Raw genomic sequence first — 17,310 nt, 5'->3', positions numbered from 1 at the left:
TATTTCGAACGGGCAACGTAGTCTCGCTATGATGATATCATTACTGAAAAACCTGGATAAATGCAAAGATGCAGAAGAAAGTGATGTTATTGAGTGGTTAGATGTCGATACGGACGATTATGGTTTCAGACATGAAAGAGAGGAGATATTGTACGGAATTTGACGGTTGGTGAGGAAGACGGAGATTCAGATGATATCGAGTGCGGGAGTGATGCAATGGAAACTCCAAAAGTTTCCCACAGCCAAGCTAGTGTCTCTATTGATACACTTATCTCTTACATAGAAAATAGAGATGAATTTTCATTTTCAGATTTTGTTTTCTTGAGAAATGTATGATCCAAAATTAGAAAAAATGAACAATCGACTAAGAAACAAAAAGTGATGACCAATTTTTTTCGTTAGATACGAATGTTGGCATAATCCACATGGCATTTTGTAATTTTTCTCTAGTGTGTCTTACAATACAATGTGAAGTGTTATAATTATTTTCTGCTTGTTCATAAAATACATTTCATTTTAACCTATGGTTTTGTTTTTACCAGGCTTAAAAATGACTGCAGATAATTCGAGGCTTTCGATAATTTGCGGAAGTGCGTGCATTAATTACCGCGAATTATCGGGAGTGCACTGTATTAAAATTATACCTATAAAATGGTAACTTATTCTTCCACTAAGTTCACAGAGGTCTATCCTGGGTAACTTAGTGTTGTCTTTAAGTAAAAAAATAGTTTATGCCAATCACATTGATAGTTTTCAAGAAATGTTGTTTTGTGTAACATTCAACATTTTTTAAATATTTTAATCTGAAAATTTTATTACACTTGTATATATTGAATTTCAAAACTTTATACATCAAATGAAAGCCCAGCATTTGTACTGCAAGTTTACAAAGTTTAATTCAAATCCCTGTTATGGTTCCATAGATATAGAGTAATTTACAAAATGCATGCATTCCAGATGTATCAGCCCTCTTAGGACCTTTCCATGAAAAATGCAACCTTATAAAATGGTAATGTTGACTTTACAGAATGTAGTGGGTGCTATGATTGTTTACATTTAAAAAACATTTTTGCAGCTGGGGTAGCGAATGTGTTCACCGCACGCCACTAGACAAATGTATAAATTTTCTATAAATAACTGATAGATAATCTTAACTTTCTTTAAATATTTAATGGTTGTAGCAGGAATGTTTTGGTCATTTACTCATTATAAAAAGTTTTAGATGTAGTTTATACCACAAATTACTCCAATTCAGCGACTTCAGTTTTGACCTTATTCACAGAAATACTTTAATATTTTTTTTTAATTTTATAAACTTTCTTTGTTTCTTGAATTTTATATTATAATAATGTTATTGATTTTACTCCCGCTAACGACTTTGACAGTTTTTGAAGACATCTTCTTCTTTTTCTTAAGACGTCATCTTCAAACAGAGGTAAATGATCCACACGGGCAGCTCTGTTCTTGACGTTGCAGCCCATGCCATGTGAATTTATAGGAATATCTCTCAGGATCTTTAATGCAGTGGTTTCCCGTTGCCTTCTGCATCCTAATGCCGTTGACCAAAAGTGGTTCCTCCGCCTTTGGGAACACACCCACTCATCCACTCTCAAAGAGACTGTTGGCACTTGGTATAGGGGATCTCCTTATACCGGGAGATAATCGGTCCCTTCATTCGTTAGCCGCCTGCATATAAAATAGTATTTTTATATGCAGTCGTTGCCCCCTCTCTAACGCAGGGAGATGAATGTCAGGATTTCACTGTCATTGAAACAAGGACCAAATGGCATTTTCTTGTTTCTCTGGTTCTTAAGAGGAGACACCGAGGTGCCAGAATTTTGTCACACAGGAGTTCTTGAAAGTGCCAGTAAATTTACCCACTTCAGGCTGACGTATCTGAGTACCTTCAAATGCCACCAGACTGAGCCAATATAGAACCTTCCAAGTTGGGCTCAGAAGGCCAGCACTCTACCGTGCAAGCTACTCAGCCTGGCTTTCTTGATTTTTCCTATATGTGGTAAGTTCCACATAATTTCCCCTACACATATTTACTTTAAAATTCTGAAAAATTGGGGGGAAGGGCAATATGTAAGTAAATACAGTAATTATAGTATATAATAAGTGGACAAAAATACACATGCAATGAAAGAAAAGATTATACTTACTTCCCAGGTCTTGCTCTTGATCGGTGATTATCTCTGCTTCTAGATCGAGATCGGGATGAACGCCATCTTCTGTTCCTATCTCTATCTCGTTCTAACCGAGATCGGTCCCGTTCATAATGTTCTCGTTCCCTTTCTCGATCTCTCTCACGTTCTCTGTCCAGGTCCTTCCCAGATGAACGACGATATGCATCTTGATTTCTGTTGTGACCCAATCGTGAACCAGAGCCACCTATGTTCAACCAAGATCTTCATTTCAACAAAATTAAAACTTTTATCAATAAAAATAACGAAGATCTACATTACTATGAATTCAACAAAAAAGGTGAATGCAAATACACTTAAATAGAAAAAACTTAGTAATTCAAAATAACTGTGTTTAACCCTAGAATACTAGCATTCGTAAAATTAACATGTATGCATCATGTAACTGTGCACTGCTCCTTCCCATGTTTGCCCCCAACAGACCCCTTCCATGCAGTGCATGCCGGGAGAGTTCGTTCTCGGGAAGTCACTGTGCTTTTCTTTTTATGTGCTGTAAGTACTGACGTACTGTCGTTGGTACATAAAACTTACGTATTATTAGTATGTAACAGGTACTTGTTGTCGTATGCGGGTAGGGTGCTCATTCCAGATGATTGCTTTATAGTTATTAGGCATGTGGCTTGCCAGGACACAATGGATAAACGAAGAGTGAAATAGGAGGAATTTATCTGCCATATTCTTGACGAGTTGGATGAAGATGAGAGTAGGGAAGACAACTGTTTAGAAACTGAATCTGAACATGAAGACTCTCTGATGATGAACCGAACTATTCACCCAGTGACAATGGTTCTGAAGATAATAATCTCGACTGTGATAGAGTTTTATGAGCTTTTGTTGAAATTCAGCAAACTGTGCGGACATCGGGAAGAAAATTTCAAAACGGAACTAGGAAGAAAATAACAGAAGCAACTACTTCAAACAGCTCAGCTTCAGCCTCTCAACCTCTAGGACAGCTTTTTGTTGATAGTTCATATCTGACCAGGAGTTATGTTGAACATAGAAGCCAATCCATATAGGTGGTTTAAATGATTCTTTACTAAGAACATAATTAAAGCTATAGTTCGTAATTCTTACATAATTTATTAGCGTATTTCTCCGAATCCAAGACAACCCTGAATGCAAGATGACTCCCACTTTTTCCTTAATCAGGCTTAAAAAGTAAATGTCTACTGTGTACAGTACACATCTTTGTACAGTACATATCTTTGTCTTCACGCCAATGCCGAACATTGGCTTTAGTTGTGCCGTATTTTCTTGCGGCTGCACAATTATTCTTCATTTCCGCGAGTTTAATAGCCATTAACTTAAAATTGGCATCATGATACCAAAGAGAACCCATTGAATATTTGCTGGCAATACCTATTCCACCTATCACTAGAATACGACGATCCATCAGGAAAATATTTCTTCTGTCTATAAAACTGTTACTTTTACTAAGCATCAGGTACAACCGGCTGCCGTGTATTTTTCACGCACATACCTCATAATTTCATCTTTGACTTCTTTAAAGCATCCTTGTTGCGGGCTACTAAATGCTTTTTTTGTACAGTACATATTTTGAAGCTATCTTTGTATTCACACTATAGCAAAACATTGGTTTTGGTTATGCCGTACTTTCTTGTGGCTGCACAATTATTCATCATTTTCGCGTGTTTAATAACCATTAACTTAAAACTGGCATCATAATATTGACGAGAACCCGTTGAAAATTTGCTTGCAATACCTGTTCCATGTACCTTTACAATAAGACAATCCATCACAAAAATGTTCCTGCCTATAAAAGTGTTAATTTTACTAAGCGGCAGGTACAGTAGATGCGTTATAACTCTGCCACTGAGTAGCCATGGCCTCTCTAGGAATTTGAAGGTTCACATCTTTTGAAGCCATTCTGCGGATTTGAGAAACTTTTATGTAGAGGATGATGATGATGCTTGTTGTTTAAAGGGGCCTAACATTGAAGGTCATCGCCCCTTTATGTAGAAGCTAACAGAATGTCATTCTCTCTTCACTATTTCACAAGAGCCAGTGACAATACACAGAGGCACTGTACAACCGGTTACTGCAGCTAGCGATGAGTAATAAAGACGCAGACGTTGATGGTCAATGAGATTTGTGCGTGCACAGGGGGTGAAGGAATGCAATGTGGTTACCGTGGTAGTTGCCAGGGGTGTTCATTACTGTTAGATCACGAATGCAAGATGACCCTTGATTTTTTGCATGAGATTCTGAGAAAACGTAGCCTCGGATTCGGAGAAATACGGTACTTGTGGCAACAATGTGGAGTTTGCTTATTGTATTAGCGTAGATATGAACATGCACGTAAATTTTATGTACAGTATGTTAGTATAGGGCAACTAGTGAATAATGTTAGTATTCTAGGGTTAAGGCTGTTCAAAATCGGTGAAATATTCACTCTAACAAGATGCTTTCAATATAGAGAAACAAGAAGTATGGCATATGCACAACTGAAGGGCTTTAAGAAAACCCAAGAGCTCTATTTCCTGGACAAACTGAGTGTACATGGATTCTGAAAGAAAAAGAAAATCCTCTTTCATTTGGGGAAAGAATTACGCGATTCTAGAGAACAACACAGTTGACGGAGAGAGTCTGTGAAAGAGATACACATGTATTTATACGTAAGAAGAACTTTTTTCTTTCATTACGTGATTCTTCTTAAATATTCACATCATCTTCCATTCTGATGTATTTTTGTATGCAATATCCTCTGATCAAATGCCAGAGATTCTGGCAAAAAATTCAGTACCATACTCCTAGATATTTTTTTGGCAACAAACTGGGCAGCTTCAATGTTTTAAAAGTATTTAGATACAAGAGATTTATGTATGATATAAACTTACTTACAATACTCCTGCTCTATCAATATTTAAAATTAATGGAAACTGAACCATATGCATTTACAGCTGCATCTTTTTTATCATATTTTGCGTTCGGTGTTTTCATTTTGGACGACCCTGCACGTGGAGACAAAACAAAAGACAGCTGCACAATGCCTCCCATTGAAAAATCAATAAGTGTTACATTTATTTGATAGGTTTCTTTTGCACAACTTCATGTAATATTATGGTATATTACATAAGATGGTTGTGATTTTAAGGTCCCATGGCCAATGTTCTTACCTTCTTTTGTTTTAAATCCACTTGGAATTGTTCCTGGTAATTTATATTTAATGCTAATTTACTTCTGCCTTTCAGTATTTGTTTTGTAAAGAGATGAAGTTACACAACCTGTTACAAGTGCACCATTGCATAAGTGTTCATGTGGACTTTAGCACAAGTATTTGTTTTCTTGTCTCAAATTTCCTCCCTTTTTTTAAAAAAAAATGTCCCCCATGTTTACTTTTCTTTTAGTTAATAAATGTTGTTTTATAAAATAGCTGTATATTATTGTATCCTTAAACTCCTTAACTTCAGAATGATCCAAAGTATAGCTTAACACACCTGTTCTCTCTCTCTTTCTCTCTTCCATGTAACCATATAATGAAGAGATTACAGAAACAATATTAAATTTTCTGTTCACAATGAATTAGAATGGAGCTACTTGGTTCTTTGTCCAAGCCCTTCAATTTAAAAGCTGGCCAACAGCTCATTTATAATACTGAGATTGTTACATTATGTTTTCAGTTACCTCTGCAATTAAGAGCCAGAGAAAAGTTATTCACTACCAATAGTTCAAAACTCCTCAATATCATCATAAATTGGCTGTGATATTTAGAACACCAATAGATTACTTATGTTGATTAACATTTTCATTGCCAAGTTTTATGCACCCTTGTGCATGTTCCATTCCAGATTTTTCTGAATCTTTTGACAACAGCTGAAATAGACTAATAAACAGTTTATGCTTACAAATAATTATCAAGTTACTGAACAATGATGAAACAAAACAATTACAATAGTTAACTATTGGCTGTGTGTGATAAATTTCCACAGTTTCATCAATCAAACTCATGTTCACCATTCTTGTAAGAGCCAGACTCATTGTCATTCCCTAAAATATGTAATAATCACTGATGAGCAATTAAATGTAAATGTAACAGTATGGCATAGTAAATGATTGTGATGTTGTCACACCTTGTATTATAACAGAGACCAGCTTGTGATGTCACACCTTGTATTATAACAAAGACCAGCCCCTTTCCTACTTCCAGTCAAATTCAAGTTCGGGAGTTTTCATTATAATGGCAATTCCCCATGTCTACTGCCAGTCAGTGTGAGCAACACAGTTGACTACAGAATGGGCAAGACACAAGATTTCTGTGCAATTGACTGCGGCTAGATTTTCGGTGCCAGGTGTATGAGTCATTCCATCTCCGAAATCGTACAGGCACTGGGCTTTCACGGGCTACCATGTCAAGAATGTTCCACATGTATGTGGATTCAGGGAATATCACCATCACTACCACCAGGGTAAACTGCTATGGAGTACAACACGTTGATGAAAAAAAGTCACCGTCGGCTAGCTTGGATGATAAGAGGTAAATGACGGGCCTAGAGTGCAACAGATCACTAAAGAAATCAATGCTGGACTAGAATGAATTGGGAGCAGCTATGCCATCCAGAACCATCTCTTCACAATAGGCTACAGAAATAAACGATCCCACAGGGGTACTTCTGCTCACTGTATATAAGAAGGCACAATGACTGACATGGGCAAAGGAACACTGCCTTTGGATTTCTAAGAATGGAAGGTCAGTCATCTGGTCAGATGAGTTGAGTTATCAGTTGGTACACAACTATGGCAGAGTAGGAGTGCATCATCCAGTAGATGAGACAACGGGTCCCTCTTGCCAGTAGATTACAGCTCAGCCAGAGGTAGCGGTATCCTCATATGAGGAATGTTCACGTACGATGAAATGGACCCCTGGTATATCTGCCAATGTCATTCACCAGCAAACATCGCAGAAATCTGCTGTCAAATGATTATGTCCACCCATTTGTTCGCCACCAGCACCATGCAGGAAATCTTTCCTGTAGCAAGACAATGTACTGGCCCATCACTCCCAAAATGAGGCTGAGCTGTTCAATGAATATTTCAAAGACATGAAAATGCTTGCCTAGCCCAAAGATCACCAGGCATCAATCCCATTGAATGCATGTGAATTGTTATTAAGAAGGTTTTATGCACTCTGGACCCTGCTCTGATCAATTTCTGTTCATTATAGCAGGATGTGAGACAGTCAAGGATCAATATAGCTCTCAAACGCCTTTGATACCATGTGGAATCCGCTTAGCATGTCGTAAATGAATATAGTATTTAAAAAATACAAAGTTCTGGTGATATGCAACATAAACAGTGCAGACGTTATACATGTATATATTTTTTAGATTAACATTATCTGAAACCATTATCTGAGGTTAATATGTAAAACACACTGTCATCACCAGGGTGAGACGGGGTGCTACACACTACTAGCCAGTTATCTCTAATTCAATCCCTCATCAATAGAACTCGGAAGTTGAAGACCTATAAACTGCCTAAAAAGAACTATAAAAAAGGCCCAAGAATATTCGAAAGAGGCTCTAAAAACTGGAAAAAAATGTAAAAAAGTGATCCAAATTAATTAATTAATGTTAGTTATAACTATATATTTAATGAATAAAGTATTTAGAAAATACAAAGTTCTGGTGATATGCAACATAAACAGTGCAAAAAATGCTTCTTCTTTCAGACATTATACATGTAGGCTATATTTTTTAGATTAACATTATTTGAAACCATACTACTTGGTGATTAATATGTAAAACACACAACTGTAGTTTAATAGTTTAAATCTCCTGCTATCAATTATAAGAATATTATCATACAATGAAACCTCGTTAATCCGTTCCTCATTAATATGCCATCCCACTTAGCACGTCGTAAATTCGAAGTCCCGATTCTCACCGTATTAAATCTATATAAAAATACCTCACTTAACGCGTCACAAATATTCGTTATTACCGCTTAGTATGATCACATTTTCCCTAGCACTGAAAATGTTATTTGTCATCCCTGGTGAAAAGAACGTGATTTCCAACTCGGATAAGAGCAGTCGCCACAATTGCATAATACCTCCCTCTCATCTTTAGAAATGGTAGCTATGGTCTTCACTGTACCCACGAATACACAAAGTAAAATGCCCTTATTATCACAAAAATTAGATTTATAACATGTAACAAAGTCATTCCTGCTGGTAACACAGGGTCGAGTGTGTGACCAGAAAATAATGTTTAATAACCCATTGATCTGAAATTAATGGCTTCTACTAACATCTTGTTTAGATAGAGTGTGATCTGCAATTATACTAGGATATTTTTATTGGCCCCTGTGCAAATGTTTTCATATTTGTTGTTTGGTGTTTTTCACACCTTTCAGAGCATTTATTTTATAAGCCCCAGAAGAAATGTCTTTCATATTTGTTCTCTCGTGTTTCTCACACCTTTTAATACTTTCTTCCCATCTTTAGAAACGGTAGCTATGGTTTTCACTGTACCCACGAATACACAACGTAAATTGCCCTTATGTCACAAAAATCTTATCTCATGTTTCCACAACCCTGTTGGATAGTTCTTAATTCGTATAGTCAGTAGCACGTTTTCTCGCTTAGCACATTCCTTTATATTGTCCCCTGCAGAAACGTCTTAACAATATTTTACTGTAAATTCATTTCACTTGATATTTGGTACAGTAATTTAGATAGCATTTATGTATTAAGCATTTAATTTTATTTGCATAGCAGGTTTATTCTTTTTATTTTTTGATGAAATGGACCACTAATGAACTAAGTATCTCTAGGCCTAGAATAGAGAAAGTAAAATCTGTCTGCAAACGAATACGGGCAGAACATCTCCAGGACGAGGAAATTAGACAGAAGTACATGGATAAAATTAGTGAGAAGTTTCGAACAATGAACAGTAAGCACGTTCAGGATACAGAAAGAGAATGGGTAGCATACAGGGATGCTGTAGTAGCAACAGCACGGGAATGCCTAGGAACAACAAAAATGGGGAAAAAGCAAACATCTTGGTGGAATGATGAAATGAGAGCAGCTTTGCAAACATAAAAAGAAGGCTTATCAGAAATGGCTCCAAATGAGGGCTGATGCAGACTGGGAATTGTACACAGATGAAAGAAACAGAGCGAAACAAATAGCTGTTGAATCCAAAAAGAAGTTGTGGGAAGATTTTGGTAATAACCTAGAAAGGCTAGATCAAGCAGCAGCGAAACCTTTCTGGACAGTAATAAAGAATCTTAGGAAGGGAGGAAAAAAGGAAATGAACAATGTTTTGAGTAATTCAGGTGAACTCATAATAGATCCCAGTGAATCACTGGACAGCTGGAGGGAATATTTTGAAAATCTTCTCAACGTAAAAGAAAATCTTACTGGTGGTGTCGCGAATGGAGCTCATGGGGAGGAGTAAAATGATGGTGAAATTACGCTTGAGGAAGTGGAAACGATGGTAAATAAACTCCATAGTCATAAAGCAGCAGGAATAGATGAAATTAGACCTGAAATGGTGAACTATAGTGGGAAGGCAGGGATGAAATGGCCTCGTAGAGTAGTAAGATTAGCATGGAGTGTTGGTAAGGTACCTTCAGATTCAACAAAAGCAGTATTGCACCTATCTATAAGCAAAGGATCAGGAAGGATTGCAACAACTTCCAAGGTATCTCATTGATTAGTATACCAAGCAAAGTATTCGCTGGCATCTTGGAAGGGAGGGTGCGATCAGTGGTTGAGAGGAAGTTGGATGAAAACCAGTGTGGTTTCAGACCACAGAGGGGCTGTCAGGATCATTTTCAATATGCGCCAGGTAATGGAAAAATGTTACAAGAGGAATAGACAGTTGTGTTTATGTTTCGTAGATCTAGAAAAAGCATATGATAGGGTACCAAGGGAAAAGATGTGGAATTAAGGGTAGATTGTTATCAAAGGCGTTTATGTTGACAATTGGGCTACAGTGAGAATTGATGGTAGAATGAGTTCTTGGTTCATGATACTTATAGGGGTTAGACAAGGCTGTAATCTTTCACCTTTGCTGTTCATAGTTTACATGGATCATCTGCTGAAAGGTATAAAGTGGCAGGGAGGGATTCAGTTAGCTGGAAATGTAATAAGCAGTCTGGCCTATGCTGACAACTTGGTCTTAATGGCAGATTGTACCGAAAGCCTGCAGTCTCATATCTTGCAAATTGAAAATATGTGTAATGAGTATGGTATGAAAATTAGCCTCTCGAAGACTAAATTGATGTAGGTAGGTAAGAAATTCAACAGAACAGAACTGTATGTCAGATTGGTGATACAAAGCTGGAACAGATAGATAATTTCAAGTATCTCGGATACGTGTTCTCCCAGGATGGTAATATAATAAGTGAGATTAAATCAAGGTGCAGTAAAGCTAATGCAGTGAGCTCGCAGTTGAGATCAACAGTATTCTGTAAGAAGAAAGTCAGCTCCCTGACTAAACTATCTTTGCATCGGTCTGTTTTCAGACCAATTTTGCTTCACGGGAGAAAAGGCTGGGTGGACTCAGGCAGTATTCTGTAAGAAGAAAGTCAGCTCCCTGACTAAACTATCTTTGCATCGGTCTGTTTTCAGACCAATTTTGCTTCATGGGAGAAAAGGCTGGGTGGACTCAGGATATCTTATTCATAAGTTAGAAGTAACGGACATGAAAGTAGCGAGAATGATTGCTGGTACAAACAGGTGGGAACAATGGCAGGAGGGTACTCAGAATGAGGAGATAAAAGCTAAGTTAAGAATGAACTCAATGGATGAAGCTGTACGCATAAACCGGCCTCAGTGGTGGGGTCATGTGAGCCGAATAGAGGAGGATAGGTTACCTAGGAGAATAATGGACTCTCTTATGGCAGGTAAGAGAAGCAGGGGAAGACCAAGACGACGATGGTTAGACTCAGTTTCTAACGATTTAAAGATATGAGGCATAGAACTAAAAACGAGGCCTCAGCACTAGTTGCAAGTAGAGGATTGTGGCGACATTTAGTAAAGTCACAGAGGCTTGCAAGACTGAGCGCTGAAAGGCATAACGGTCTATAATGATGTAATGTATGTATGCATTTATCTTGTATCACCATTATTGTGTATCTGTCCTTAGTATTTAGTTCTTGTAGATGTCTTACTTTTATATTTATTTTAAAAATTTTATTTTCATTGTTATTTGCTCTCCAATCCAACATTATTACTGAAAGTGGTTAAGTGTAAGAGAGAGCTGTGAGACCTAACTTCACAATCAATCAATCAATCAATCAATCAATCAATCAATCAATCAATAGATAAAAAAAATAGAGAGACATCCTGGAGAAAGAAATTGAAATCAGTAGAACTAGCATTATATTTGGCTTAACTACACTAGGGTTACAGTAATTGGGACTTTGAAAACTTGACCTCAGTGGGCATTGCAGTATATCACAATCGCTCCAGGTTCTTAGGTGTAAAGGATCATTGATTTTTAGACAACACACTGCAAAACATTGAGAAACTTCTCTCCACATCAATGGATGTCAATGCTGCACACTTAAAGCAAGTGAGATATTTTGGTGAAAATTCCTCTTCAAAAGCACCATTTTCTCCTTTAAATATTTCACTTACCTTGGACATTATATGAACTCCTTGTTTTTTTCAAGCACTAGTTTAATTCTTTTGCTGACGGTTTTTCCAATTTTACCTTCACATTGTTCCAATTGTTGGTGTTCATCACTTTTAGGAGATGGTTCAAATATATTTAAATAGCACTACAGAAAATATGTTCAAGAGGTGATGAACTGATGATGATTCAAATCGAGAATGGGCAGTAAAAATTTAGTTGAAAGAAGGTGAAGTTGCAAAAATCATGAAGACAAAAAAAGGCTAAAAAAGAACCACTAAACCAAAAACACTGTAAAAGGCAAAAAAGGACAAATAAAACTTACCATGCTCTGGCCTATAATGAGCTAAAATGAACATACCGTATTTACGCAAATAATACCCGCACATTAAAAAAAAAAATTGAGGCAATAAATTGGGGTGCGGGTTTTATTTGCGTCAATGTTGGCATTATTTTTCAACATCAGCCTTCCTAAATTTAGGGTGCGGGATTATTCGGTGGTGGGTATTATTCGCGTAAATACGGTGGCGGGGATTATTCGTGTAAATACCCGTATTTACATGAATAATACCCGCACATTTTTTTAAAAAATTTGAGGCACGAAATTGGGATGCGTTTTTTTTTTGCGTCAATGTTGACATTTTTTCAAAACAAGCCTACCCAAAGTTAGGGTGCGGGATTATTCGCATAAATACGGTATATTCAGCCTCGTATTCGGGACACTCAGGAAAAAAAGTTCCTCAATTTCCAAGCCCTAGCAGGAGCGACTTACAGTACTATGTAAGTACACATAAAAGAAAGACATGGATCCAAAATTTTCAGCTGTAGCCTTCATCAGTAGGGGATATAATAATAATGGAGTGGTCATCGTTGGCAAGTAGAGCCTGTGTGAGGTAAAGGGAGAGGGGAGACAGACAGATAAGAGAATGGAAAAAAAGAGCAGTTTCCTAATGTTATGGCCAGGTGCTTCACCAGACCTCAGAACCAGTTAATGTCTAATTTTAGAATCTCTAAGGGCAAGGGAGTAGGAAGTTGGGGGTTAATATTTGAGAACTTTAACTGTAAAAAATATCATCAAACATGGTTTAATGGAGCCGAGTGTGAATGGAGACAAGAAGATCCATGTTAGGAATTTTGCAGGTACTGCGAAGGCCACATATTCATTTGGCTAGTGTGCTGGTAGTTAAGCCAATGTAGAAAGCTGGCCAGAGTCTGTATTGAAGCAGGCAGACGATGTTGGATGAAGTGCAGTCATGACGACCTTGTATGGGTTAAGACCTGTTGGCAATTCTACTGGTGGTGCTTGGTATATGTAAATGGCATGGAAAAATAAACTGTCTCAAAAATGTTATTCTATTTATTATGTCCTTTGGTACTAAAATTATAGGATGATTTATATGATACTTGCAGAATGCTGCGAGAGTTAATTTAATTTCCACCTTTAGATTGATCAATGCTTCAATTAAATACTGGCTCAGGAGTTAAGAAATATATTGCAAATTTAAGGTGTATAAAAACAGTTTTTTTTTTCAAGATAAAAAACGTAGCAATAATTTGATTGATGTTACAATAACATATAAAACGTAATCTCAGATTAACAAGAAAAATCATGGCAACGTAAATTTACATACCAACTGGAGAGCGACTAGATCTGCTTGGTTTCCATTTATGTTCATCCCTACTTGATCCAGATCTCTTAGTGGAATTCTCTCTTCTTAAGTCCCCACTTCTGTCCCCTTCTCTACGACTTCGGTCAGGAGGGCGATAATAAGTATCTCGAGTGTGATGGTCAATATCACTCTCTCTAGGTCTCTTGGGGTCTCTACTAAGATCAGAGGGAATTCTTCTCCTGTCTCGATCTCTGTCATCCTTCAATCCACTTCCTCTTCTTCGATCATCAAGCATTTCGTGCCTGAAGTCTCCTCTATCTCTACTTCTACTACTGTAAAAAGAAAAAAAAAGTAATATGCATTAGTAATACGTAGAGCCCGGATTTCCATGCACTATCAAATATCAAAATATGCATGCATTCATGCACTACCATATGGCAAAACATGCACAATAAATTGAAAAATATGCACTATCAAAATTCAGTACCTTTTGAAACTTTGTACAACTACCGTAATTTCCCCAAACTGTCTTGATTTAAGTTCATCCGTTTATCTGTCAGTACATTCTGAAGCACAGAAAATGACCTTTCTATGTCACAAGACGTGACAGGTGCATACTTAAATGAAGACACTTTTTAATTTTTTACAGGCTGCTCTACGTTGCACTGACACAAATAGGTCTTATGGCGACGATGGGACAGGAGAGGGCTAGGAGTGGGAAGGAAGCGTCCATGGCTTTAATGAAGGTACAGCCCCAGCATTTGCCTGGTGTGAAAATGGGAAACCACGGAAAACCATCTTCAGGGCTGCCGACAGTGGGGTTCGAACCCATTATCTCCCGAATATTGGATACTGGCTGCACTTAAACTACTGCAGCTATAGAGCTTGGTAAATGAAGACATTTGGGACAAAGTGAGGTCAAATTGTACGTCTCTTGCATTTTCAGCACAATTCGTCTTTCATAAGCTTGACGAATTCAAAATAAGGATTTCAACGGATCACTTTGTTCAAAATATTCCTAGCTGCCACAGCTACTTCTCCGTGCGTTGATTGCAGACACATTTGAATGTCCTCAATAACTGGTAACGATTGCCTTCCACGATAACAAAGACGAGTGACGAGTGAGAGTTCTGGGTAGGAAATTCCATGATAACGCAAGAGGGTTCAGTGCAAAACCAAGATTTGTAAGCTGCTATCTCTGTAACGCGGCGTCACAGAAGTGTGATACAAAATTTTGTTGACGAACAAATGAGCCGTCAATGAGTGATGCAGAATTTAAGGTTCATTTATAGCAATGTATAACTGGGACACCTTATTCCTAAGGAGTACAGAGATCGACGTAGGACCTTCCGGCTTACGTCAATGTTTACTCAAGCAACAGATAGGAAAGTGCTTGGTTAATTATGTTATAGTACCTCTACTGTATGTAATAACTTTGGTTGTCTCATAAGATACCAGGAATACCTTCTCTCTGTCTCTCTGCAATAGATATACTATATAATGTGGAAAAATGATTCCGAAATCTGCAAACCAACATTCATAAAAGGCGCCATCATGCAAGTTACAATTATATACGTGCCAAAGTGAGAAGAAATGTCATATTATGCAATATAAACATCTAAATATTTGCTATTAAATCCAAAATATGCATTATGCATTAATTTTCTCCTAGAAAGGCCAAAACATGCGAACATGCAGGGAAAAAGAACTGTTATTTGAAATTGTTGAGCCATAAAATGAATATTTGTGAAGTTTGAGAAATGTAACCAGCTTATTCAGAAACGTGCATTTGCATGGAAATCCAGGCTCTAGTATTAAGCTATAACTGTAACTTGGATAAAAGTTTTTTTTGCTAGGGGCTTTACGTCGCACCGACACAGATAGGTCTTATGGCGACGATGGGATAGGAAAAGCTTAGGAGTTGGAAGGAAGCGGCCGTGGCCTTAATTAAGGTACAGCCCCAGCATTTGCCTGGTGTGAAAATGGGAAACCACGGAAAACCATTTTCAGGGCTGCCGATAGTGGGATTCGAACCTACTATCTCCCGGATGCAAGCTCACAGCCGCGCGCCTCTGGATAAAAGTAACCTTAATGAAAGTTTTCTATAACAGATTGATGAAGAAGTATGTATTCTACAGACATATACGATATAAATGTATACTTATTAATTTTAGATAAAATTCTCCATCTTATACTGATATTAACTGGTGAAAGACACACATAAGACAGTAACTTAAGATCTTTAACTGCTCAGTGCTAGAGAAGACCACTACGCACGGCGCATCAGGAGCGTAAAATGAGTGATACAAGAACTAGTGTAACTTCATAGTTTCAGCACATATGCACACAAAATATTGGTACAGTATATGTAAAACACTCCTATTCTACATCATTTCAAGAGATATACCTTCACACTGGAATGCATAGGCACCTGACGCACAAGCGTATAGCTTATCACACACCTTGCGGTTGCCTACACTTTCGGCATTAATTTCCACAACAACAAAATTTATTAATGAACTATATTCGGAATTAAGATCACTATCACCTCAGTCATAACTGTTTTTCAAAAGCAAAGAAATACAATAATCACGGAGCCACACTTTATAGCTCCCCACCATGATTGGTTGTTGCAGCGCTAAAATACATAACTTCCAACATGCTCAAAGAAAAGGTTCGATATATCCACCAAAACGAAAAGGAAACAATACACTATCCCTAAGTAAAATGAAGTTGGACTAAGTAAACAATTTTTATGAAAGATGGTAGCACAACTCAAAGGCAGTGCGTTGTGTATAAGTATGGCATTCAACACCTGCCAATGTTTGGGACATGCCGTACCTAGTGTGAAACTCCGTACTGTTGGGTTGAAGGATCTTCCACAAGAAATGTCTGTGATTTCTCTGAATAACGATGGGGTGAAATAAATAATTTCTATTCTGACTCAAGTTTCTGTTCTGCTTACAAAGAAAATCAAATAGCTTCAATTTCATGCAGCAGAACAGTGTGAACATTACAAGATATTAGAATCATTCCGTATTGACGGTTTTCACTTTACAATGGCGAAAAAATGAAAGTATCCTCCTATTCAATACATCATATATTCCGTCATTAGACGGAGTAAACAAGTTCAGACATGTTTCGGCTCGTTTGAGCCATCTTCAGTGAAAAAATTAGGGGGGTTGGAATAATTTACATAATATGAGTTGAAAAAATGCTAAAAAACATAATGAAAGCGCAAATGAAAAAACAAACAAAAGAGAGCTTAGACGGAAACAAATAGCATAAATATACAATATTTACATCAATATGCAGAGCAAAAAACAACTTATTGTGACAAAATTCAGTGAAACAGGTGTTAATTTGAAATAATAATTGATACTAAAAACTGCGTTAACCTAAGAAACAAGGGAATGAGAAAACAAATGATGCAGATGGAAATGAATAATAGTAGCACATGGTGAGGTTGTGGAACTCATAGTTTACAAATTATTAGTTTATAAAAACGACAAAACAGTTTGAAATCGCTGTCAAAATCCTAGTGGAAACCCATCACATAAAATTGGTCAGGAGGAGAGCGGGAGCAAACATTTTGAGAGAAACCAAGCCTGAATTAACCTGCAGGTGAAAAGCCTGTGATAGGAGAAAAAACACCTTAAATTTAAGGCTTCAGAAATAGCAGCATTCTTAATATCTTCTCAATCTAGCGGTCCCTTTCTTCATTATTGTTTCATAATGTTGGCTGGTGTTTTGCCTTATTATAGAGGGGTCGGAAGGGCCGCATATAAAAGTTCAGACATGTTTATATGGGTTTCCACTAGGATTTTGACAGCGATTTCAAACTGTTTTGTCGTTTTTATAAACTAATAATTTGTAAACTATGAGTTC

At 37.3% G+C, this 17,310-nt stretch overlaps 1 protein-coding gene across 7 annotated transcripts in view; it reads right to left on the bottom strand.

Annotated features, from left to right (window-relative positions):
- The window catches only part of Prp4k (Pre-mRNA processing factor 4 kinase), a 355,103-nt gene that overhangs the window by 252,075 nt on the left and 85,718 nt on the right, over positions 1 to 17,310 (bottom strand). For all 7 annotated transcript variants that reach the window (XR_010859850.2, XR_010859849.2, XR_010859851.2 and 4 more), the window contains exons 5-6: positions 13,444 to 13,754; positions 2,166 to 2,394 (exon numbers count right to left, since the gene is read on the bottom strand). Coding sequence is in view for 2 of the 7 variants with exons in the window: in XM_067145757.2 (XP_067001858.2) it covers positions 2,166 to 2,394; positions 13,444 to 13,754 (540 nt within the window). In the remaining 5 variants the exon portion in view is untranslated. The remainder of the gene's footprint in view (positions 1 to 2,165; positions 2,395 to 13,443; positions 13,755 to 17,310) is intronic.

Source organism: Anabrus simplex, chromosome 4 (assembly GCF_040414725.1).
Source record: "Anabrus simplex isolate iqAnaSimp1 chromosome 4, ASM4041472v1, whole genome shotgun sequence".
NCBI classification, from domain to species: Eukaryota; Metazoa; Arthropoda; class Insecta; order Orthoptera; family Tettigoniidae; genus Anabrus; species Anabrus simplex.
This window is presented reverse-complemented; position numbering and strand designations above follow the sequence as displayed.